This window comes from Anomalospiza imberbis, chromosome 7, assembly GCF_031753505.1.
Source record: "Anomalospiza imberbis isolate Cuckoo-Finch-1a 21T00152 chromosome 7, ASM3175350v1, whole genome shotgun sequence".
Lineage (NCBI taxonomy): Eukaryota > Metazoa > Chordata > Aves > Passeriformes > Viduidae > Anomalospiza > Anomalospiza imberbis.
The window spans coordinates 7,356,807-7,381,756 of NC_089687.1; the positions used below are offsets into that span (position 1 = coordinate 7,356,807).

The 24,950-nt window shown below is 38.6% G+C and overlaps 1 protein-coding gene across 15 annotated transcripts in view; it reads left to right on the plus strand.

Annotated features, from left to right (window-relative positions):
- Positions 1-24,950, plus strand: part of NCKAP5 (NCK associated protein 5) — a 450,570-nt gene that overhangs the window by 353,371 nt on the left and 72,249 nt on the right. For all 15 annotated transcript variants that reach the window (XM_068195225.1, XM_068195221.1, XM_068195224.1 and 12 more), the window contains 3 exons: positions 2,927-2,995; positions 9,447-9,485; positions 14,677-14,796. In XM_068195225.1, coding sequence (XP_068051326.1) covers positions 2,927-2,995; positions 9,447-9,485; positions 14,677-14,796 — 228 coding nt within the window. The remainder of the gene's footprint in view (positions 1-2,926; positions 2,996-9,446; positions 9,486-14,676; positions 14,797-24,950) is intronic.

The following is a 24,950-nucleotide window of genomic DNA, read 5'->3' on the forward strand; positions in this document are numbered from 1 at the left end:
TGCACAGTCCCCTGCCAGGGATTAGAACTGGGGTCAGAACTGTCACTGCCCCAGGTGCCTGCAAGTGTGCAAAAGCTTTCAAGCTGGAGAAGAGAGAGGGGCTTCTTCATGCAGCTTAGCCTTCTCCAAGTGTGGCCTGAAAATAAAAATGGAAATTTAATAGCAGTTTCCTTCAAGGAGATGTATTCTGTATAACTGGCAAAGGATGCCCAGAATATACAATACGAGAGGAAGGCAGATCCTTTGGAGCAAAAATTGAGCAGCCTTACAATAACATCAAAACCCAGTGATTTCTGTGAAATAAATGAAGGTTTGGATTAGGAGGCAGGGTTTTGAGACTGTAAGTGCTATTACAAATTTTCCAAATGAACACTTCCAGGGGAATGAGGATTATTATCAAGTATTTGGTTGCACTGTAGAGCGATTTAATATATCAAGTACTGGTTTTCCCATGTTGTGGGAACTGGCACAGATTCTAAAGCAAAGTCAGTCAAGTGTTCCCTTCTAGTCTAGTCCTCATTACAAGGATGCCAAATAAATAGGCATGATTTGCTTGGCAATCAAGGAGCACAAAAGTCAAGCTAGCATTGAGTGCGTTACATCTTTTCACTACAATTTTAAAACCAGTGGTGTGAGAACAGGTTTTATTATACAGATGTTTCCACTGTGCATTGATAAGAGCTGAAATGTAGCATTTATTTATAATGCTGTCAGGTTTAGATTCCCTAATTTTGGTAGCCTGTTTGTAATGGAATAGCTTGCTGAAATCAGAGGTTCCATGAAGATCCAGGAAGATTTAGCATTCCATTTTACAGCATTTCAAAACACGAAGTAAGAGAAGCATGGGGAGCCCTCTGTGTATTTCATACAATACAAGTGTGTGCTGTAGTTCTTTTACAGATTTCTGTGTGTAAGCAGTCTGCCCAAACTATTTTAGGATAAAATCATACAATGTATTTTTATGTTAATAAAAATGAAAATTAAAAATAAAATCCAGAAATATATCAATATATGTAAGTGGACGGCTGTGCAGACTAATTGTTTAGTGATTGCTTCAAAACAGTAAGAATTTCTTTTGGATGGCATTTTAGGGGTGTATTCATAGAAAAATGCCTGAAAATCATTAACTCAGGAATATTTTTATGTAACAAACATCTCTTTATTTTATCAATCAATCTGCAAGAATATGTCTGTAAAAGCAAACTATGGCCTCTTCAGTCTGGAGGACTATTTACCCTCCAGCTTCTGATTTTTTTACTGCTGCTTTTGCAGCTTCTTCTTCTACTTTGCTTCTTCTGCATCTGCCACTTTTTGCTGCCTCATCTCACTGTGCTCTCTGCAGGATCACCCATAGACTTTTTATGGCCGTATGTTGAACCCATTCATAGGTGACATTGTGAAAATATGATGCAGAGCATTTTACCACCTTTGCTGGCTTTAATTGTACCCTGGAGATAAAGCACAGATTCTCTACACTTTGCTTATTTAGACTTTTAAATAAGTAAACTCTATATGCCCTTGTTTCTTATCACACTTTTACTCTTCAATCTCTTTCAAGATGCTGGATAATAGTGTACTTTTGCTTTTGCTTCCTATCCTTACATTTATGATTCAGCTGAATTTGAAATTTTTATTAATGAATCAATTTAATAGACTTTGACATTCTTATTTTGTTGATTCATTGACTTTTTTTAACAAGGAAGAGGCAACTGTGCATCATTCACAGTGTCTTTCCATACAGCACATTACATTAATTTTCTCTAAAACTGCAAATGTTAACTGTATTTATCACTGTTGTTTTGTGTAACCACAATTCCATTGAAACAGCACTTGTTTAAGTTTTATAGGTTGACAGAAGGTTAAAGTAATTCAAGTACAGTAAATTTCATAATAGTTGTAATTATGGGAAGGTATTGATTTTGGTGTTATGGTTATGTGATGGGAAGTTATGCATGGGAGGCAGAGAGATTTCTAGAGCCAGTTTTAACTCAGAGGTTTTTATATGTGTTGTTTTAGTTTCTCAGTCTTTAAGAGAAGACCAGTTGAAACTTGCTCTGATGAAACTGCATCACACTTTAGAGATTTTTCTCTTGCCATACTGTACGAATTCTTAAAGTCAAATAGATATATAGAGAAAAATACTTTCGTTTACTGTGATTTACTTACCAGATTGTGCTATTTTTGAGTTTTCACTATGCAAAAATGTGAACATAATGAAAACTAAAGACAGATGAAAGGCCCTATTGCACAGGAATTTTTATCATATTTAAAATTGCATATGTGGGAGAAAAAAAGTCTGACTTCAAGACTACATTTAGATGTAGCAAAATACCTCTCAGTCTTGAAATAAGCAGATTTTATTTATTGTAAGTAAAGACTATTAAATTTATCAGGGTCAATTAAAGGATGTAATAATTCACCAATTAGCTGTAGAATGACCTGTGCATGTGGGGTTCCCCACTGCAGAACCAGGCTTGAGAGGGGCTGCCACAGTGAAAAGTTTACATGTTGTTGGCCTTTGTTTCCCTGTGATACTGGCTGCCTCTGTTTGTGTCCAAGTGGTTCTCAGGTAGCAAGTTTCCTCTAAACAGAAAAGGGGGAGGAAGAGAAGAAGATATGTCAATATCTTTTATAGTGTTTCGTTGCAAACTCTATTGCACCTGACGAGGTGAGATGGTGGACATACATGGAATATCTGCTATGATATTGTTCTAAATTGTAATGCAGGGTGTGAATAATCTCATAAATGACTGTCACTTCTGGTTTTACTCAAAGCACCAACCTGCAGCAAAATAAATTGCACTTATTCTGGATCTTGAAGAAGTACAGTAGGTAAGCCCCCTGGGGATTTTTATGAATCGTCATGTGGTGAAAGATATCCTTTGCTAAATTTACATATTTACTTATTTATTCCATTTTTCTGTAGGCAGAGAATTCAGCGCTGGCTCTGGAAAACGAAAATCAGAGAGAACAGTATGAAAGATGTCTCGATGAGGTAAGGTAGATAAAAAGGTTGCTCTTACCTGCTACTATAATTAAATTAATACAAATTAATCTCCCCCTCTCTTAGAAGGTTGACATTGTTCTGCAATTTTTGTATTACCTCATTCTAATTAATTCCAAGAACATGTGTCTGGCAGTCAAAGGTGTCGTTCTCCACGACCTCTGCTGTAAATCCTGTTTTGACCACAGCTCTTCACTGAAAAGTTGATATCCCTGTGACCAATGCATAAACTGGCTTGCTTTCATGAGGAGGAGGAGATTACAATTTGCCTGTTAGGTGCTGTGCACTCCTTTTCTGTCAAGTGGAACACCTGTGGCCATGGCTTCTCCCATCAGGAATCCCTCAGCTTTCCCATGTGATACATTCCGTAACCCTGGAATTTAGTTTCTCAGCTCCCCCTTAGGGTTACATACACAACTTTTAATGCTGTTTTTTTGGTTTTTTTTTTCCTAGCTGCTGGCTAGATCAGAGCTTCCAGTTACAGCTGGAATATAATTCACCCCTCACTTTCTGTCTGAGCACTCCAGCCATGCCTTCATTCCAAAAGTGCCTACTGTCTCCTGTTGCATGAAGCTTTCTCCACACAAGTGCTGATGCTCACTTGTTCCTCCCAATAAGGCTCTCCAACATGCCTCAGAGTTTAAAGCAGTTTGAAAGCTCTTAGTGGCTCCAGGAGTGGCTTGGTAGAAATCATTTACCCATTCCATAATAAGGATGTGTCATGGCATAAGTAATTAGCTGACATGCAAACAAAACAAGAACCTCAGGTGTACCTTGGAGAAGAGTGTGTGAGCAAGCAAACCACTCAGGGCAAATGACAATTGCAATCTTCACTGCAGCTTTTTACATTTTTAATTGGCATTTGTTGAAGTGTTAGAAGGCTGAGCAATACGGCTCTGGTACAAGAAACCTCCAGTTTAGTGCAGATTTTCATCAGCAAATCCTCTTTTTTGCCACTGTGGCAGACTTTTGTCAGTGAATTTGCAGATACTCCTTCCCCCTGGGTCCTGCTCTGGGGTACAGCAGAGCCTGTGTCTGCAGTGGCCTGAGTCACTCCCAGTGCACATTCAAACCAAGCATGGATATCTTGGTGATAAGGATGAAATTACCATATAATTGCTAACTTCATTTTCAATTACAGAGCCTGACTTAAAATTATTTTCTGATTGTCTAGGACAAAATCTGCTTACATAATTAGTTTTGGAAATGAGTGAAGTACTTTAACTGTCCCTTTCAGCAAAACACTCCATGCAGATTATAAGGACAGAAAACATGCTTTTATTCTGTTTGCAGTAAGATGGTGGATTTCTGACCCAGGATTGTTTTCCACACACTGTTTCAGTTTAAAGATCATAGAATTAAATCAAACTATGCTCTGAACTTTATTATCTTCAACATTAAGTTGGCTGTTTTCAGTTCTTCTGTATTACCCCAACTGTGTCCATCTTCTCTCACTGTGTTAACTTTTCCAGGAGAAAGTGCTTCTCACCACCTGTGGGTTTTGGCTTCTCTGGTTTTTTGTTCATCTCATTCTTTTTTTGTGTATTTCACAGTGCTTTGGCAGAGGCACTGTAACCAGCATTGTTTCATCTGACACAAGCTTGGACCTAATGCCTTCTGGTCACTGGGGTGAAGCAGTTGTTGCCCATGACTGAGGCAAGAAAACCTCATTTAATAGTTGCAAATTTTTCAGGAGTCCTGGGTCAGTGTCCACCTGAGCATGTTTCTTTGATGGAGCTCTGCACAGGAAATCACACATCCTCACCCTCTTTCCTTAGACTAACAATAAAGAGAATAGGAGATGAGACAGAAATTTAATTAGTTAATAACAAAAACTCCTTTCCAGACAGGATTGTTATTGGAAATCTTAAGCAAATTAAATACTTTCCATAAAGATTTAAAAAAAAACCTAAAAATATTTGAAAATATTTCCACTGTAAAATTTCTTAAGGGCTTTAGGTCTGATGATTACTCTGTTCGTAGCTCATCTTACACCAGCCCCTCTTCTTGAAAGTGAGACTTTCTTCAGCCCTTCCCTAGTCTGGCTCTGGCTCTCAGAACCCTTCAGTGTTTTTAGGAGCAGATGTATTTCAGGAGCAGCCGTGTATCTGTGTGTGCTGCAGCCCCACTTTGCCCCAGGGGCACCTGGCAGGTTTGGAGTGAGGAACAGAGCTGTTCCAGGGAACACAGGGCTGTGATCACACCCCAACCTGAGACAGCTGAGGCTGCCACTGAAACATGTGAGTGCCTACTTACAACCATGATTTAAATTTTTAAAATTTTGCCTCTGTAGTCAAGTTAGTTGTGAGTGCAATGAACTTCTCCTGGGCTGATGCACAGGGAGTGCTTCCCTCCCAAGGCACCACCTGGCCATCCTGGCTGTTCCATGTCTGGGAGACTTGACAGGCCCTTGAGGAATTGAAGGCTGGGAACATCATTTGATAACTATTGAGAGAATGCTGCCATCTCTCACTCATCACTCAGCAGCCTCAGATTGCAGCTCCTCTCCCCTGGGCACAGGCAGACTCTGCTCAGGGCGCTCAAGCACCATTTAACCTGGCCACCCTGGCAACGTGACCTGCGTGGTCCCTCAGGGTCACAGCCAAGTGACACTCTCTATGCGCAGCATGCTCTCTGCTCAGGTCTCGGTGGCCATTAAGCTGAATATGAAGGAAGTAAAAATAGCCACTGTGATTTTTCTGTCTGTCTGTAGCAAAGAGATACCAGAGCTGAGTTTTTAAAGCTGTGCTTGCCATTATTTTCTCTCATTTTTCCTTTTTTTTTTTATCAGTTATTTTACGTAGTATTTTTCTTTCATATAATGCCCTACATTTAATGTTGTATAAATGCCTGCAACTGTGACATAAAAATGCATGCTCTGTAATCATTTTCATGGCAAAATTCAATGAAACTCAAATGTTCAGAGAGATTAAATCTGAAAAGCATATGGGTCAAGCTGAGCAGAGTCCTTTATGAATTTTAACAATTATTCACTGATTTTAACATAATTGGTCATCTCTGAAGTGTAAATGTAAAAGACTTGGAACAGTATTTGGAAAAAGATGTCATTGAAATGTTCCAGTACTTGATAAATAAGAAAAGAGCTTGTTTAAATTCAGACATACTCCATAAATGTATCTTTCTGTTGCTGGAAAATTTAATGCAAAACCCAGGATGGTCTTCCTGTACATTTGGGCTTTGAGGTTAACATGCTTAATCCCAGTTTCCTACTGTAGAATTCAGCTGTCAGTTTATTGGTAGGTGGCAATGTCATGGTTATTCACATCACTGTGCCAGCTGAGATTTCTGTCAAAGCTTCACCATATTCACATGCAGGAAATTATGCAACTTAGGGTAGTTGATATTTTTGCTGATGTTTTAAGAATTAACTAATCAAAAATGCAGAGTTATCTTAAAAAAGGCATTCTGGTTTTAAGATTTGAATAAAAGATAAATCTTTTATTTTAGTACACTTGAAATGTCTTTGTGCATATGGAATTTTACATTAAAGGCAGCTGTGTAAAATCTCAGTACTGGTAAAAGGCATAACAGATGTTGCATTAGGGTCTCTTTTCTTTGATTCATTCTTTTTATACCTTTTCTATTAAGACCACTTTATGACATATATTTGTAAACATAATTGCCTAAGGAAAAAGTAAAGCTGGATCTTTTATCTCTTTTATTGCAATCCAGAAACGGAAACATCACCTAAAGATCTTGGCTATTAAGTTCAGAGGAAAGGCAGGTAGTGTGAAAGCAAGGAGTGTCACCTTGTGCAGAACAGCGGGCCAAGGAAGCAGCCAGCTCTGTTCTATTCCTTGTTTCACCTTGATTAACTGCAGTTATCACAGGTCAAGTACTTTAACAGCCTGATTTTTACTGGGATTGAGCCACAGTTATGTCTCATAAAAGTGAGAACTTCACATTTTCTGCATCTCAGAAGTCAATTCCTCTGCCTTCAGTGATCTCAGTTACCACAGTTTTTGGTAGTTGTGACTATCAGTTTTATGGAGCTGCTTCATGGTGTTCATTCACATCCATGGTGTCTCCTGATACCTGTAAGTTAAAATGAAGTAGACTGTTGAGTTTAGCAGCTTATTTCCATATGCTGTAGGAGTAGAATGGCAACCTCATTTGAAATGCAAGCATTTGGCTATGATTCCACTTATTGAGTGCTAAATTAATTTTAGAAACTGCAGAACATTTCACTGAAGGCTTCCCACCTCTGTTCCTGCTGAATACCAAAAATACAGACCTGAAAATCTTGAATGGTAATAACACAGTTTGCCAAGTTGCTAGATAATAGAAAAAAATAGCCACATTTTTCTAAAGAACCTGGTTACATATCTTTCTTATTGAGATCCATGGGAGCTATGGATCACTGGCAGGTGCTTCCATTTAGATACCTCTCTTCACTCAAAAGCTGGAAAGTTTGTCATAAACGCATCAGCAGGTTCAGTTTTTTCCCCTTTGGAATATTATGCCATTTACACTCCTCGGTACAATATGTAAAGCTGTAGGAGTCATTTTGTAGGCTATGCTGTTGTGAGTGACTAGTGCACACTTCAAAGAACCTTTTAGTTCCTCCTTGGTAAAGTAACTCCGTGTCAGGAAGTGAAGAAATAATGTATTCGCTATGGTTTGTTCAATTTTCAGGTAGAGCAAACAGACCTTAAAGTACCTGCCAGAAGGAGCAGTGTCGAATGGAGAGCCTGAGAGCCTGCAGGGCAAGGCACATGGGCTTTCAAACCCTAGCATGTTTACTTCTGCTGGTTATTACTGTTCTAATATTAGTCTGTGTCTTCTGTTAAATCAGGTATAGAGCTTTTCCTTTGGAGCATTGTTCCACAGGCTGCCTGAAGTTAGGGACCGGCTTGGAAGAAAAATTTGATACTAGGCAATTTTATGATTATGAATGAAATGTAGCTTTTGTATCTAGCAAAACTAAATTATTTGCTGAAGTGAATTAGCTGCTCCAGCTCTTTGCTCCCCACTGAGTTTACATCAGTGTTGGTGGGGGGTTTTATTTAATTTGCCAAGAGTAACAAGAATCAATGCAGATTATTTAGTGATACCTGCATAAATTTTACTGTCATTTCTGTAAACCAAAACCAAATCAAAAATCTCTTTTTTCTAAGAGAGACATCTCTACTTGCTCTGCCTAAATGTAGGAGCAAAACTGTTAAGTCAGTACATGGTGTGATAACATGTGCGTATATGGTGTTGAACCTTCAAGTTAGACGGCACCAACAGAAAACCTTACCTCAGTCTTTCTTTCTTTCTTTCCCTCCTTCTTCCACCTCACTGCCCCTATCCTTGCTGGTAAATATAAATTAGAAAGGATGTATAAAATAAATAACTTCAGAAATTCCCTGTTGAATATATAGTTCTGCTAATCAATGGTGTGTAATCTCATTCAAGTCAATTGTGCTATGTGGGGTGAATCCTTCCAACCACATTTCGATGACAACAGGTACTTTAATTTTCTGTGGCACTTTATGGTTCCTGCTTGTCATGATAGATGTACCATTTCGTCAATATTTAATCAAGAAACAATTAAACTTCGTGAAAACACTCGGGCCTCCATCCTTGGCTGGTAAAAATCTGTTCTAGTGAATGCAGTCAATCCATGCTGTTGCACACTAGCTGCATCTAGAACTGTGAGAGTTTAATCTACTGCAAAGAGATGACAGAAGTTGACCAAATGCCCCTCGTGTCATGCTGCAATTGATACAGTGCACATTTGCTTGTAATGGACTAGCACAGAAGTAATTGATGTGAACTTCATGTATTCTTACTGGTATTATCTGATTAAAATAATGAAAATGCTAGAAATGGTGGTGGTTGTAGATGGGAGGGGGAATATAAAGCCACTGGCAACTGTGAAACCAAAACAGTGAATGTTTATAACAGTCTTTTCACTCAGTCTGGTCAGATCTGTCCTTAACCCTTTGGGCTCCACATTGGGTGCCAAAAAAAGACTGTCATGGTTTGAAGCCCAAATGGAGATGAAGCACCACACAGCTGCTTGCTCAGATCCAATAGAATGGGGAAAAGAGTCAGCATAAAACCTTCCTGGCAACCCCCCCAGTTTATGTCACATGACATTCTGCGGTGTGGATTTTCCCTTTGGCCAGTTTGGGTCACCTGTCCCAGCAATGCTTCCTCCCAGTTTCTTTTGTGAACATCCTCACTGGCAGAGCATGAGACAAGATAAAAAAATGGTCCTTGACTTTGGGTAAACACGACTTGCAAAAAACCAAAACATCAGTGTGTTTTCAACAGCATTCTCATTCTGAATGCAAAGCACAGCACTGTAACAGCTACTAAGAGGAAATAAACCCTGCCCTAGCTGAAACCAGGACAGGCCACAAAAGAAGGTATCGCTATGCATGCACACACATGATAACATATGTAAATTTGTTTACTTTTTCTCTTTCAGGTGGCTAATCAGGTTGTTCAGGCTCTACTTACTCAAAAGGTAAGTTGTGATTTTGGTATTTTCAGTGTAACTTAAAGCTTGCAGATGTTCATTGTTTATTTGAGAGATATGTATATATTCTTAAATAGTATTCATTTTTAAACTATGTCCACACATTCAGTAAGCAGGAAAAACACTTGTAGGATAATTGCAAACCTGGCACAATGAAAAGATTCACTGTGGCTTCTACAGAGATCTTTTCTGCATTAAGTCATGTCTGAAGTTCCAATTTTCTGAAGTGGCCTTTGAGTTAAACACGATTCCATGATTTCATTTTGTCAGGGAGAGAAAGAGGGAAAGACAAACAAAATATAAAGTTCTATAACAATAAGCTGTGAGCATTTCAATATTCATGGAATGATTCTTTGTGAGGTCTAGACCACTTGATGGATGTGGCATTATTAAAATGCTTTGGATCATTTATTTGTAAAAGGATGATTCGGAAAGAGACATAAATGCAGTCTTTTAAAGCAGATAGTGCAAAGGAGAATATAAACTGTCTTGTCTACACTTAATGACAGGACAAGTAATAATGTTCTTCAAATGCAGCAGGAAACACAAAGTTAAAATAATCAAAAAAACTCTTGCCACATGCACAAAAGTGTTCTAGATGCAAATAGTTTTTGAGGCCCAGCTCCAAAGCCCCCCTTTATGGACATCATTCTGCCCAGGAGGACATCATTCAGAATGCTCTCTGCAAAGGGAAGAATGGGGGCAGAGGGAACAGGCTGGGTTGTAAGTGTCATTGCTCATCCCATGATTTTTAGATGCACAACAAAGGTTTTTACTCTGGAAGAGGGATGCTGCCTTCCAGCAGCTGGAAGTTGCAGCTCAGAGGTGATTTGTGCAAGCCATAACATCCAGGGAGGTTTGCCTGGCTGCTGTCTGTGCTGTGTTTCTCTGTTTACACGTAGGAGTAGGGTCTGTGCATCATCTGAGGACTGCAGAGCTGTTCCTGTGACACCTGCTAGAAATATAACTTGAGGTATTTTCTAAAAAAATCCCAAATATGCGTTTCAATACAGTTTAACTGGAAATTGAGGTATTTTTTCATGTTAATATACACAAAAAACTCATACACATTTTGTATTATAAAGCAGTATGTGGTGAAATACTCACTAGAGGGTTAATCCCAATATATTAATCTCTAGTTTGGGAATATTTTGATTGTTTCCCAAATGGAGAGAGGTGCTTGCTGATTTCATTTGCAAAGGTGTCAGACATTTTGATGACTACATACTTCCTCAGTAATGAATCCTTCCAAACCCATAGGAACCAAGGAGTTCCTAAGGATACAATAAAACCAGATCCCAATGCATTTAATAAAGTGATTTACTTAGGGTTGATGGGATTTAACAGCTGCTTACCTATTACCGAGTAATAACAGCTAATTTAATATCCATAGAAAGAGGAAAGAGGGTACTTTTCTAAATGCTAAAGAATATTAACTGTATAGTGCTCCTGACACCGTTCATACAAGTCCTTTTATAAGAAAAGACAGGAACACAATGGTGTACAATAAAGAGGAAATTGCACTCCTCACACCAGTCCCAAAAGGGTAGATATCAGAACCCAAATAGTAGCTGGTAAACAGATAAATCTACCATCATGCAGCTGAGCAGTAAGGCAGAGTCAGTCATGCCACAGAGAGATAACACACGTCAGGAGCACAGCAAGACATGGAGAAAAGCTGAGAGCTTTCACAAAAGGGAGAAGAGTGATTTTGTACAGTAGCACACACTCCGCGGGCTTTGCTGTGAATTTGAAATCATCCCTCAAGGACTAATTTTCACTTAAATTAAGTACATGCTGTAATGTAAGGAGTAAAGCGCTGTGTGCTTGCCGGGATGTGGAAGGACTGCGATCCCACTGAGAGATTCTGGTGACACAAATTGAGTGAGCAAAGCTTGAGTGATTTGTCAATGTCACTGAATCCTTGAAATGGAATTACAGTCTTAAACATTCACTTTTCAAGTATGTAATTTGTTACAATACATATAGAATTTCTCTAACATGAGAGACTTTTTTTGATGTGACTGGAGAAACTATGTTAAATTGAATTTGTGCTGAGTTAGCCACGCAGCATAATTTCACAATTTTATGTAGCAAAATTCTATGGATTTCTACCACTTAATAATAGAAAATTTTGCCTCTAGGAAATGTAAGAAGTCAGACATCCAACAAAATTAACTGAGGCAAACCTGTATGCTATAATACTGAAAACATCCATTCTTTCTCCTTCCACCCAAAGACTTCTCATATAACATGAGCTGATTGGACTGCTGAGAACTGGATTTTTAATTTTTTTTTCCCATGTAAGACCTGGATCAGCAGCTTGAAATTTGAGCTAAGCCATTCAATTGAATCATTTTGTGACCTGTGTGTCTACTTCTTGTAATCTCCTCCATAGGAGTGTATTCAGGAGATTACTCTTTTTACTCTGAATTCTATATGAAAGCCATTTCTCCATTTTCATCAATTAAATAAAAAATAAGTGAATTAAGTGTTAATTAAAGCAGAAAGAACCATGTTCAGAGGGAGAGCAGTGTTTTTCTGGAACCTCTACTGAGGGCATTGGATCCCATTTTGGAGAAGAGTGAGTCTGGTTCACATTGAAGGGATAAAGCAGGACCACAGGGATGCTCAGATATCGCCATACTGAAATCCTAGGAGTACTTTAAATTTTAGGGAGATTGCTATCTTAATAGCTAGTTGTTTGCCCACAGGAGAGGAATTATATGCTTCAGACATTTGATAGTTGTATTAATTGGTAATTTTAGGACTGCAAGTTTCTAAACTCAGACTTTTTTTTACCAGAATACTGCTACTTTTATGTGCCTCATTTCTCCTCTGGGCTATGTGTGGCATTACCACTGGCAGGGTTTATAGCATCTGGGTGGGTAATCTGCTATCTTATATTTCACTTTTTTACAGAAATTCTGAAGTTTGAAACATAAATCTTATGCTTTTAAAACTGTAAGATAGGAAGGTTTGGGGCAGAGGCCTTGCTAAGATTTAATTTTTTTCTACACTGTTAGTTTCTGTGAAACATTTTTCCTGTTCAGTGCCCTTAGCAGTCTTGAAATGTTAAGCACTGTTGTAACAGCCAAGGCTTAGCTTTAAATTCTCTGAGTGTGAAAGACAGAAAATGATGGGCCTTGATGCTTGCAGTCTCTATTACTAATAGAGATTCTTGTGCAAGACCAGGGATAAGAGGTCTCACTGACAGGAAACAAAGCTTCGGGACTTTAGAAATCATCAGCCTCAAGATTTTTTGAGGGTCGTGTTGGAAGGCTCTTGCAATTTCAACTGAACAGCCACTTGACAGCCACCTAAAACAAATGTTATAAAACCATCAGGAGAGAATAACTGCATTCATCCAGTATTCATAAAATCTGATACATATGCATAAAAAGATGTTTACAGTTTTCTGGGAGTCTCAAGATGAACATATTTTATTGTGTGTTCACCTCTCATAACCTCAGTGCTGGTTACAGCAGAGACTAGAGCAACTGTAGGCAAGAATTTAAGCTACATCTGAATACAATTTCCCCCTCTGACTTTTCTCATCAAGCCACATCATCGTGTTGTTAATGGTATTGACAGGACAGCATATGGGGGTGCTGAGGCCTATTTCTCCACCTTCATATGTTGGAAAGTAATATGAGCTAGGCAACACCACAGGGCAGCAAATGTCCTAAATTTAAATAATGGTAAGTATTTTGGAGATGTAAATTAAAAAAAACAAACAAACCAACCGAGATATGGCTGCAGCTTATTAATTTTTACATGTAATCTTTATTAGGAGACTACCTTTCCTGGTTTGTGAAGCTCTCTTACCTCAAAATGGGCAGCTGCAGAAAATACTGCTGAACAGCTCAGTGTCAGATTCTGCACTGTCTCCAAAGTCCTCTCTCTAACAGAATCCTGAGTTCCTTCAGCTGACCAGGAAAAGCAGGTTTTAAACAGAAGATAGATACAGACAGAGACAGACAGACAGATAGATAAATAGATAGATATCTGTATCTGAAAGACATTATTGGCTTGACTGGTTTTACACTCCACCTCTGCTTCTGATGACCAATTTTAAATCTTTTTCATAGAAACATAGAACTGCTTTTATTGGAAAGGTCCCTTAAGTTTATCAAGTCCAACCATTAACCCAGTGCTGCCAAGCCCACCAAACCATGTCCCCAAATGCCACATCTACACAGCTTTTAAATCCCTCCTGGGGTGATGACTCCACTGCCTGTTCCAATGCTTGACAACCCTTTCCATAAGAAATTTTTCCTGCTGTACAATCTACAGCTCTCCTGGAGGCCATTCCAGAGGCCATTTCCTCTTGTCCTATCAGTTGCTGCTTGGGAGAAGAGACCAGTGCCCATCTGGCTAGAATGTCCTTTGAGGGAGTTGTAGAGAGTGAAAAGAGCCTCTTTTTTTTCAGCCTAAACACCCCCAGCTCCCTCAGCTGCTCCTCATCAGATTTGTGCCCCAGACCCTTCCCCAGCTCCATTGCCCTTCTCTGCACGCACTCCAGCTTCTCAGTGTCTGTCTTTAGTGAGGGGCTCTGAACTGAACACAGCACTTGAGGTGTGGCCTCACCAGTGCCCAGCACAGAGGGAAAATCCCTGCCCTGGTCCTGCTGGCCACACTATTTTCATACAGCCAGGATGCCACTGGCCTTCTTGCCCACCTGGGCACATCCTGGGGTGTCTGGGAAGACACAGCCCATCCACATCAGGCACAGCAATGCTGACTTGGTTGTTCCAGAAAAAGCAAGGAAGGGATCAGACTTCAGAGGAGTACCTTGAAGGCACAGTGCCACTTTGAACTTCTGCCTGGTTTGGTGTAGCTTATGCATTTTACTCAGCTCATTCTTATTACAATATCCATCTATTAATTGCTGCTTTATGCTTTTTGTCAGCTGCAAGATGGAACATATTGCTAGCAAAGTCATTTTTATGCTAACAGAAAACTCTGAAAAGAGGTGCCAGGTAACTACTGTTCTTCATGACAAGATTTTCTTTAATGTTATAATGGATGATCAAACAACCAGAGAAAATGAAGTAGCGCATTTTTCCGATTTATACTACTTTAAAAGTTGTGTGTTTATTTCTTCTTAATATCATTAGAGTTTTTACGTGCTTCTGTTACCTGTTTGTTAATCTTACTGTTTTCCCTTGTGCTGCAGGGTCTGAGGGAGGAATGTATAAAGCTGAAAATGAGAGTTTTTGATCTGGAACAACAGAATCGAACTTTAAGTGTGCTTTTCCAGCAGAAAGTCAAACCAGCTTCTGACCTTCTCCTTCAGGTAGGAAATGGCCTTTGTAGGAAGCAAGTTATGAGCTTTATGTTTCTTAAAATTATAAAATACTCTTTTCAAGGCTATGTCAGTAAGTGGGAAATGACAGTTGATAGATTTAATATATTAGAAGAATATCTGTTATCTGTACTCTGATCCCATTGAAACTGAAAATGTGTGCCAGTGTGCTCTGATATTGCCTGGAAATCTGGAGAGAGGAGCACACCTGCAGAGTAACTTACTTTTTTAGATGATTCTTCGCTATGATAAATGGAATTATATGGGTTCATTATCCCTCTGCAGGGGAGAAGCTCATGTTCCTTAACATCCTGCTTGATGGTGAACAGTGTAATTTCCTGTGAGAAGACAGCCCATTTATTTAACTTTTGCCATATGTGATACTGTCCTGGTTTCAGCTAACTTGCAAGGAAGGGTTTAAGTACATCTTCACAGGCTTAGAGTGATTTTTTTTTTTTTTGCCAATATTTTATGGGAGGATATAGCTGAGAAACCAATTGACTCATGTCTCACTCATTTGCCATTCTGGAATACTAAGAGATGTTTCAGTATCCTTCTTCATTTGGCAAAATCTGTTATTGTGAATGAACCCATCTTTGTCTTCTTTTTGCAGAAGAATTGTTTTGCAGAAGTTCCAACAAATCTGACCATGAGCTAGGAGAACAGCAAATGAGAACTAATTAGAACTTGCAGTACATGTCAGCTACATAAGTGATATTAAATGTGTATCTTAAACCCTCACTGCTGTTCATCTGTAACTCAGAGGAAAATTTGGCCCTTGCACTGTTGTCCAACAGCTGAGGGCTGCTGACTCTCCTGCAGAAACACAGTCTGCTCACAGCTGATGTTAAAGGCAAGGGAATCTGCACGCTGAGGGCAGCTAGTTGTACTTACTGAGGAACTCTAAAGCACGGGCAGGGTGGTGCCAGGTCACCATCACAGGGATCTGGGTGCTTGAGTTTTCCTCAGGCTCTTGTTCTGTCTCTTGATTTTGTGTTGATTTGAGTGTTGCTAGGTCAGGACCTCCTCTATCCTGGTTTCCTGTCTCTCGTCCCCTGCTTCCTTTCCTAGTTCATCCTTTATAGACCCCTGTACAGAGGTGTGATTTATCTTTATCCATTCACAGTTTTGACACATCCACCACAGCATCGGTCTTCATTGCTCGCTTCTGCTTTTGACAGTCTCATCAACTGCTCCTTCTTCCTGGTTTGGGGTAGTTTTTTCTTTCTTTTTCCTGTTTCCAAAGAGTCTGACTCCAGCTGATGTCAGCTTGGGGTTTGATTGCACAGAAGTCACATGCTGCACATTCATTATTACAGATGCAGATTCTACTCCCAATTCCTTGCATGGCAACAATAAAACCAGGTTATTCTGGGAATGCTACAGAAGTCTTGGATATCATCTGAAAAGTGGGATCAACACTTTGACTTGAGATCCTTGAAACTGGATTGTGCAGCAGTTCTGAAAAAAAGTTGAAAGAGATGAACCTGCGCCAGGTAGAAGAAAGAACCAAATGATCTAACACATTTCCCTGAGGGATTCAAATTATTTTACATCATTGTTCTTGCACAGTTTGGCAGGAACAAATGTACACAGATTTTCTTTTCCCCCCTTTTCGCTTGATTTGTCATTATTGGCTGAGGACAAAAGGGAATTAAGTTCATTCAGTAAGTCCAGATCTCCCTGGAGCAAAATTTGCTGCTACGTCTGTTCTCTTGGTATCAAAAGGTTTTGACTCACTAGGTGAAAAAAAACAGAGAACATGTTGAAGTGTATGTTAGAAAAGGAAGAACTGCTAAAACTCTTCATATGTCATTTTTTACAAAAAAAAAAAAAAAAAAAAAATCCAAACCAAACAGGAAATATGTGAGTTTCCAGAATTTTAATTATCCTCTGATTATACTCCAGACTCAAATAAATGGCGTGTAGTCTGTGATCTTGCAGCATGAGATGAAACATCTGAAGAAGGATGTTTTCTTAGGACTGAAATTGAGCAAATGCTGTTGTGTGCCTGCATAAAATTAAAGAAAATTTTGCATTATGTCTTCTTGGAAGTGCACACAGCCCAGATTTAGAGCAGGAGGTAAATATTGGTTTAAGTGTGTCACTCTGCAGAAAAGTTATAAATATGTGCTTAAGGATATTCCTGTTTGATCAGGACCCCAATCAAGGGAATGGGCAAATTCTGCCAACTGGGGGTGGGAGCATGGGGTGTTTTCACCTTTCCTGCACTCTCTGATACAATACAGTTCAATTTTATTTAATGCTGGTCTCATCCTAGGAGTAGCCACACTCAGTAAAAATACAAATTTTGAAGACTGCCATGGTAGAGGGCACAAGCTAAAAATAAGTAATGTTAGCTACTTTTTCTGCATATCAGCCTCTGTGAGTTCGTTGTATATTACCATAAAATTATTCCATATTTGACATGAGGAGACTCTTGTATTACAGAGTAAGCTTATTTTTAAACTGTAAACATTTTGACTTCTCAAATTTCAAGAGAAATATAGATTTCCTTTTTTTAAAACAAAATTTATTGGTAAGTGTAGATTTCACCATTGCCCTAGGTTTTTGTCTGTATGATTGCAAGCAGATAATCCATGACTGATGTGTCTTAAATACGAGATCATTCACATCTTTTTTCCAGTGAATGGATTGGTACAAGTGTTTTAAATTTGGCCTGCACACCACACCAATTGCACTCTGTTGGTTTTGCCCATGCTTCTCACACACTTCAAAAGAAACACTCATTTTGCTGCCAATTAAAATGAAAATTAAAATTCACATAGTACAGTTTCCATGACTGCCTCAGGAATCCTTCACTGTAGAAAAGGTGTTAAAAGTGTTACTTTGTCATGCATTTACATGAAGTGCAAGTGCTTATGAAGTTGAAGGGCCTAATAGTGTTTTTGAGGCAGTATGTGTTGAGTTTGTGGTAGTGTGTGTTGCCATCTAAGTTCTCTGCTACCAGGAATTTTGGTGTGCTTACTGCCTGCAGAGAGTGACACAGCATCTGTGTCACTCCTGTCATGAAAAGATAAGTAATGCAGTCTCTGATGCAAAATTTTAGGAGGCTAAAAAGATAATTCAGGCTTTTTTCTCTTCACCTCTGATACTGTAGAGAGTTTTAAGAGCTACCCTGTCTTTCTGGGGACATTCTTTGGAGCTGAAGTGTGTGATTTACAGAGGCAGTACTGGAATAGATAAATAAGGAGAAGGCTGATTGCCTTTTTTTCATTATTTTTATTTTATAATACTCAGGAAATCTCTCTGAAACAGCTTTTTTTAAAACGATGAAGCCTTGGAAAAGTGTTTTGTGTCAGCACCATCTGAGAAAGAGCAATAGTTATAGTTAAAACCTAGCACAAAAGAGGAGATTCTGCCTAAGCAGCCTTCATTTTCCTCTGTTAATGTGGTTGCTAAAAAGATATTAAATTCTACCTGTCATAGCAAGAGGGATTGGGTAAGAAAACCAGGAGCTCCATTTTAGTGACCCACCTTGTACTTCATCTGCAAGTGGGACAAAGAGCTGGGGATAATAGTCAGAGATTTAAAACTCAGTAGAGGAAAACCAATTAGAAGTGAAGAGAGAAATCTGTGGAAGTGATATACAGGAGGATGCTGGAAGGAATGACAGGGATCAGGGGTTGCCTTCTTATGAATATCCCTTTTTAAATTTTTTTTGATGTCATATAGCTCTGTTTACATAAATTCAAGATGTTTGATAGATGAATTGCTCCCATGGAAGAAGCCTTGCTTTCACTTTTCACAAAGGAAGTTGTTGTCACAGGGGTTTTTTTATAAAGCATGCAGGATTTTTCAGTGGAAAGGGATGAAAAAGTGGCAAGTAGCAAAATTTATTGAGTTGATTTATTTGATTAAATAAGTAATAAAATTTTCATCGTTGGGAAAGTATAAGATAATATTTCTAATCATAAGATTTACAATATCCCTGGTATTAAACTATATTTTCATTGCCATTTTATTTCCATCATAAAAATTCTACTTTATCAACCCCAGAACCAAGCAGGGAGATCTCCTGAAGCATTTATTTTCTCCTTGTGTTTCTCTGGCTGAATTACTTCTATTTATTACTCATGGACCATCCACACTGTTTAATTTTACACCTAAAATTTTGCCTCAAATTCTACAGCACAGAGTGTTGAATTCTCAGGTGGTCAAGGTAAATAATAATTACTTTGTGATGACTGCATTGGTATGAGCCCTTTTAATAACCTGACAGCTCTGCCCTGATGTACAAGACAGAGTGTGGCTGTACAGGCTGTGATGGAACCTTGCACCACTTAGCAGGAAGGGGTAAATTGCACCAACGACATTATTATATATGGGAAGAAGAAGAGGGCACTTAATTGCCCTAAGACCTGACAAAAGGAGATGGAATGTCTGGGCTCAGAGCCTGACCTCTGGTGCAGACATCCTCAGGCATGATGAAGTGTGAATGCAGGAGGTTAAAGTGAAGTTGCATTGCTTTCGAGCAATGAAATCTGTGTAATATTTAAGTGTTTCAGAAAGCAGCTGTTTGAGGGTTTGAAATGAAACCTAAAGATGGTCACACACTGTTAGGGAGCAGTTTGTCAGCACTCCAAGGTGCATTTCAGTAAGTGCATTGTTATATGCTGGGTAGCAGTAGAATTTCTTTCTCACAGAGGTCAGGTCCCTGCAGGCTCTCGAGGGAGCGGGCAGACTTGATACCAAATCAGCAAATTGTTTTTAAAGTTGTGAAAGTCCTGCAGCTGACCTGCTCATTGGCTTATTTCACATTTATTCCTCTGTATCCTTCAGATTGTCAGGGCACTCCTTTCTGCAAATCTTCAGGAAAGTTCCAGCTCCAGAACAAACTCTGTCCTTTTCTCCTCTGTAAACATATAAAACTATCAACATAAATAAGTTGTGGCAGCATCTGTAGTGAATATTTCCTTACTCAGAAATCAGGACTGGTGGCTTGAAGGAGAAATTAATTCCAGATCTGCTAATTTCTTCAGCGGTAATTGAATACTGCTTGCAAGTTAAGACAATCTCCAGGGCTGTATCAACAGAGAAGAAGGTGATCATTTAAATGTAAAGCATGTTTGAGATATATTAAGTTTAAACTAGTACATTAACCTTTATCCAAGAATTACATTGCTAGCAGAACCCCTTTTAAGAAGTGTAAGAGTAGATTTTACTCTATTTATGGTTCTCAAAAGATTTCAGGCCGTTGCCCTGCTGGATTAATTCCTCCAGGTCAAGGCTACCAAAGTGTACAGTTAAAGTCATGAAGATCCTGCCCCAGGATCTTCATGAGCCATCAACCTTGCAGCCATGAGAAATGGTAAGAATGCTTCTGTATATCAGGAATCGAGACAGTGATCTAGTATAGAACACTCATGTTTTTTGAGAATTTAAAGAACAAATTAAAGAACATTCTTCATGTGAGGATGGTGATGTCATTATTTCCAATCTTGCATTATCTCAGCAAATTGTTACCTACTTACTATTTGTTCCATGTCCTCACTCACCAATGATATCTGAGAAGACTGAAATACAAAACTTTGAAAGTCTGTATTTCATCTCAGCTTAAATCATCAACATGTAATAATACATTATAAACCATATTTATTACTTGCCCTGTTTGCAGCTCCAAATATATGCTGAAGAAATATTACAGAGATAAAATATTTAGGAGAGCCAATTGGTTAGATAAATGGGTGACCAAAAAGTCAGTGATGAGGGAAAGAAACATCCCCTGTGGAAACCCAGGGCACCGGGAATATTTCTCTGTCTGCTCTGGGGTGTCCTGACCCCCAGGGGAGCGCTGACTTTGACCCTCATTCATGGAGAAAACTTCCAAAGCCTCAAGATAAACTCGAAACCACAAAAGTGTGAAATAGATTGTAGAGATTGTAGAGAGTAGTGGAGTATGTCACATGGGTGAGAAATTTAGGTTTTAAGATTTTTAGTGTGTTATAGATGGGTTCAAGGTGGAGGATATAGGGTGTTGTCTTGAGTTCCCTTCTTCTTTCCTCTTCTTCCTCTTTCTTTTTGGGTTTAGGTGGTATCTTGTAATTGGGTAGAAAAATACGCATTGTGGGTCTTTAGGGGTCAGTTATTGGGTTAGAAAGTAAAATAATTTAGGTGTTGCTTCCTAATTGGGTAGCTCAGTTTTTGATTAGACTTCAAAGGCCTTGTAACAAGAGATTGTTGGCCATTTTTGTGCTGTTTTTCTTGCACGCAGAGTCTGGTGCAGACAGCGTGCTGAAGTTTTGATAAGATAACAATAAACACAAGCTGAAGATGGAAAAAGTCCAACGTGTCTCTTGTTCCTGACAGAGAACTGCTCCAGGAGGGTCTCCCCTGCCAGGGGAGCCCCCAGGGAGTTGCCCAACTTGGGGCCCGCCAACTCACAATTCCTCTTCTGGAGAAACTCGATCCAATCTCCCTAAGCCACATGATTTCTAATTTTGAGTGCACAGCAGCAGCACAATACCTGAAAGAATTTGGTGGTGTATCTGATATGCAGCTGCCTGGAAGCAGCTCCTGGATAGGCAGGCTGACAAAAGAACACAAAAATGTTTGTTAGAGATGGTGGAATGAGGAGTGGTAGGGCAAGATCCCTCACAACAGATTAGACTAAAGCAAAGCACAGTGAGAGGGTCAGTGGAAAACAGTATTTTAGTTTGAGGAGCTTAGATCAACCAACCTGATAGGCCTGCTCCATCAGTAATTTGTGTTTTGGTTATTTACCTTCTTGTCAGACTGTTGTCCCTTACTTCAGAAATTCAATTCTTACCAATTTGCTCTCAAACAAAATCAAAACATTAACTTGAGCTCCCAGGGGATGTAGATCTGATGAGAATGATAATGCATTTAAGAGAAAATTACCCCCAGCTGCTCAGCATTCCTCTGTCCAAGTCTTTTAACTAGCCTGGAGAGGTTCCACAGAAGACCAGTGAAAGGTTTTCCATGTCGACACAAACACAACATTCTGTGATACAATTTTAAATAAATAAATTTCAGCTGCTGAGTCTAAAAATGAGCCATTTCCATTATCCTGATAAAAATAAATTGCCACAGCTATAGCAAAACCAGAAAATCAAATGAGCAAATAATCTTCAGGAAAGCTACACGTGATCCTTGGTGAAGTATTTATGAATGATTTTGACTGAGGAGAGCAATATTTTTTAAGTTTTAAAGACACATAAAGGCATTATTCAAGAGCAAAGAGAGTATTTCAGAGTAAGCATGTGTCATGAGAATAGTGGGGCTGTACTGATGTGACAGGCCTGGACAACAAAAGTGAGATTTTACTGCCAATTTTTAGACAAAGAAAAATAAGCAACTGACACTGAGTGAGCCAACAATTTTTCTTTATTCTAGGCATAGATTTTTATTGTCAGTGATGAGCCACATGATGGCAGGAATCCAATATGGTATTTGAAACCCTAAGCAAGTATGTGGACAGAGTAATTAAGTACAAGAATATTGTTCCTGTTTTTTTCCTTTATTCTGTGTATTCTATATGGGAATAAATTTTAAAAAGGAAGAAATTCCACCATAGGAAAGACTATTGCTGTATTCCTTTCCAAACCTGTCCTTTGCTTCACTCTTAACAGACATTAAAAAGACATGCTTTTTTATTCCATGCAGTTCTATTTAACCTACAGTAATGCTTAAATTGTGGCTGCTCTTTCAGCCTGTTCTGTTTGTTGAATGTACTAACAAGATTTATTAGCAACTTTCCATGTGAATCCCTGCATAAATGGTCAAGTGTAAGTACAGAGGCTGCTTAGAGACTGGTTGTGAACTTAGTGAAAACTCTGAGTTACTCATGTGTTTCTATTTTGTGTGACCAACACATCCATGTGTTGTCTGATATATTTCTGGTTTTGTAGTTTGCAATTTATTTATTTTAATATGTAGTTCTATTTGAGCCAAGAGTCACTCATTTCTAAATGGAAAAAAAAATTATCATGGGCATTCTGACAGCAGAAATTAGCATGGATTTGTTTAATGTTATCACAGTAGTGATGTGGTACCTACAAGCCACATGTTACATATAAAAGTGCATGTTCATATAATCAGGTCAGCTTTTAAAGCCTCCCCCCTTTTGGATTTCACAGTGGAATAAAATAGTGGCCTCTGCAAGTCCTGCTTAAATGCAGTGTGCTCAAACAACAGGTGTGCAGGGTAATTGTTTTCTCATCATGGTGCATATTTCACACTCTGTAACTCTCAAATGGAATACCAAAAGAGTGTAAAAAATTAATTCAAGGATTTAAAGGGCTCTGTCTTGTGGTAAAGTGGGAATCTATTGAAATTCTAAAGCACTACAGAATTATAACCTTTATTATTACAGATCTATGATTTTCTTTTTATTGTGCTAATGGAGCTAAGTATGTCGTTCATTTTTATTTTCTTAAAACTTTGAGATGTAAAGAAAGGATAACTGTGCAAAAGCATATATGAAACAAATCATAGATAAAGGATGAGTTTCATCTGTTATTACACTCAATTCATATAAAACCTCATTTATATTTTACTTTATTACTGTGTTTTTGTTACTGTTATTTAAGTTCAGTGGCACTTTGAGGAGGTGAAGCAGTACAGAATCATGGCTCTTTTTACTGAGAAGTAGGTGTGCCAATAAGTGCTCTGCTTCATAACATTTAAACTGTTCAGATTATATCAGGCCAGTGTGAATTGCTAGTAATGTAAAATTATACATTCCATCAAATGAAACAAACTAACATTATGCTAAGTGGGTTGAAGCACATAAGGTTACTCAATAGGTATTTTCTGTTGCCATCTGTTACGGAAAAAAATAATTTTCGTCTGATATACTTTATATTTTTTGTATATTCTTAGAGATACTGCATGTAGAAGAATTAGATTATTAGATATAAAATGATAATTATAATAAAATGTTACTCTTAATGAATCATAAAACACCTAAGGAACCAACCCCATCTTTTAGTATTGAATTTTACTAATGCTCTCCTTTGTTTCCCAAATGACCTATCTTCTTTAATGATAGTTTGGATACTGGTAAGATTCAAATTCTCATCCAAAGGCCGTGGCAATATTGACTAAATCTCTGTTGATTTGCTGAGAATGTGAAATACTGTATTGCAAGATAAAATCAGCACGAGGTGCTCAGTGAAACTGAAGAGTCCATTAGTGCCTTAACTCTTAAATTACCATCTGTAATCTCTCTTGATAAGGACGAGCTGAAAGGAAAAGTTACCTTTGCCATTAAATCTTTAACAATGTGATATTGACAGCCTGGAGTTTTTCTGTATTTTTAGCATCTTTAGACTGCATCCCTGCTCCTTTCTTTCTCTAGATGCGGGCAGGCTGTGTTCCATTAGTCACCAAGCGGTGTCTGGGTGCAGGAAGGGGCACTGATTTGTCTGTGTCCTGTGTGCATCACAAGGGCATCTTCCACATTATGAATTAAACTCCATCTTACTGCATTAGAAGTATGGAAAACAGACTGCCAAAGCAATGGCATCATGAATTAATAGCAGGGCTTTAAAAATCTCAAATACACTCCCACTCTTCAGCTCATCTTTCTGGTATACAATTTCAGAAATGAGCTACTTAATTTCATAGTGGTTTGATCCTACATTTTTATATTCAGTTATATTTTAAAAGCAGAAATGCTCAATCATTTTTTTAAAGTTTCTGTTATTTACTATTAACTGTTTTTCTCTAAATAAGCCTTGTGTACTTTTCCTGTACAGTAGATGCAGGCACAGACACAGGCACAATTATTGTGAATTATAGATGCTGCAAGTGTGAGCATGAATCAGAGATTAGCATTGTGTTTTAGAGGCTCACTTAGATTTATTTGACTAAATGATCCCTAGGAGATCTTGACAATAATTAGAAATATGGGTACTCTCTGCCCTGACACCAGTCTTCACCTGGTACTTGTTCCTGGGGGAATAACAAATGGATTTAACCTTTCATTTAGGTCTTCAGGTCCTTTATTCACATGGGACCAGACTTTCAAGTGCTCAGGCATTGTGCTGAGCTCTTCTAAAAGTCTGGCTACTGACAAAATGGGAGCTGATCCCTTTAGAAATTCCCGTATAATACCTCCATAAGCCCTGCTTTTATCCACACTGAGAAAACGATCAATT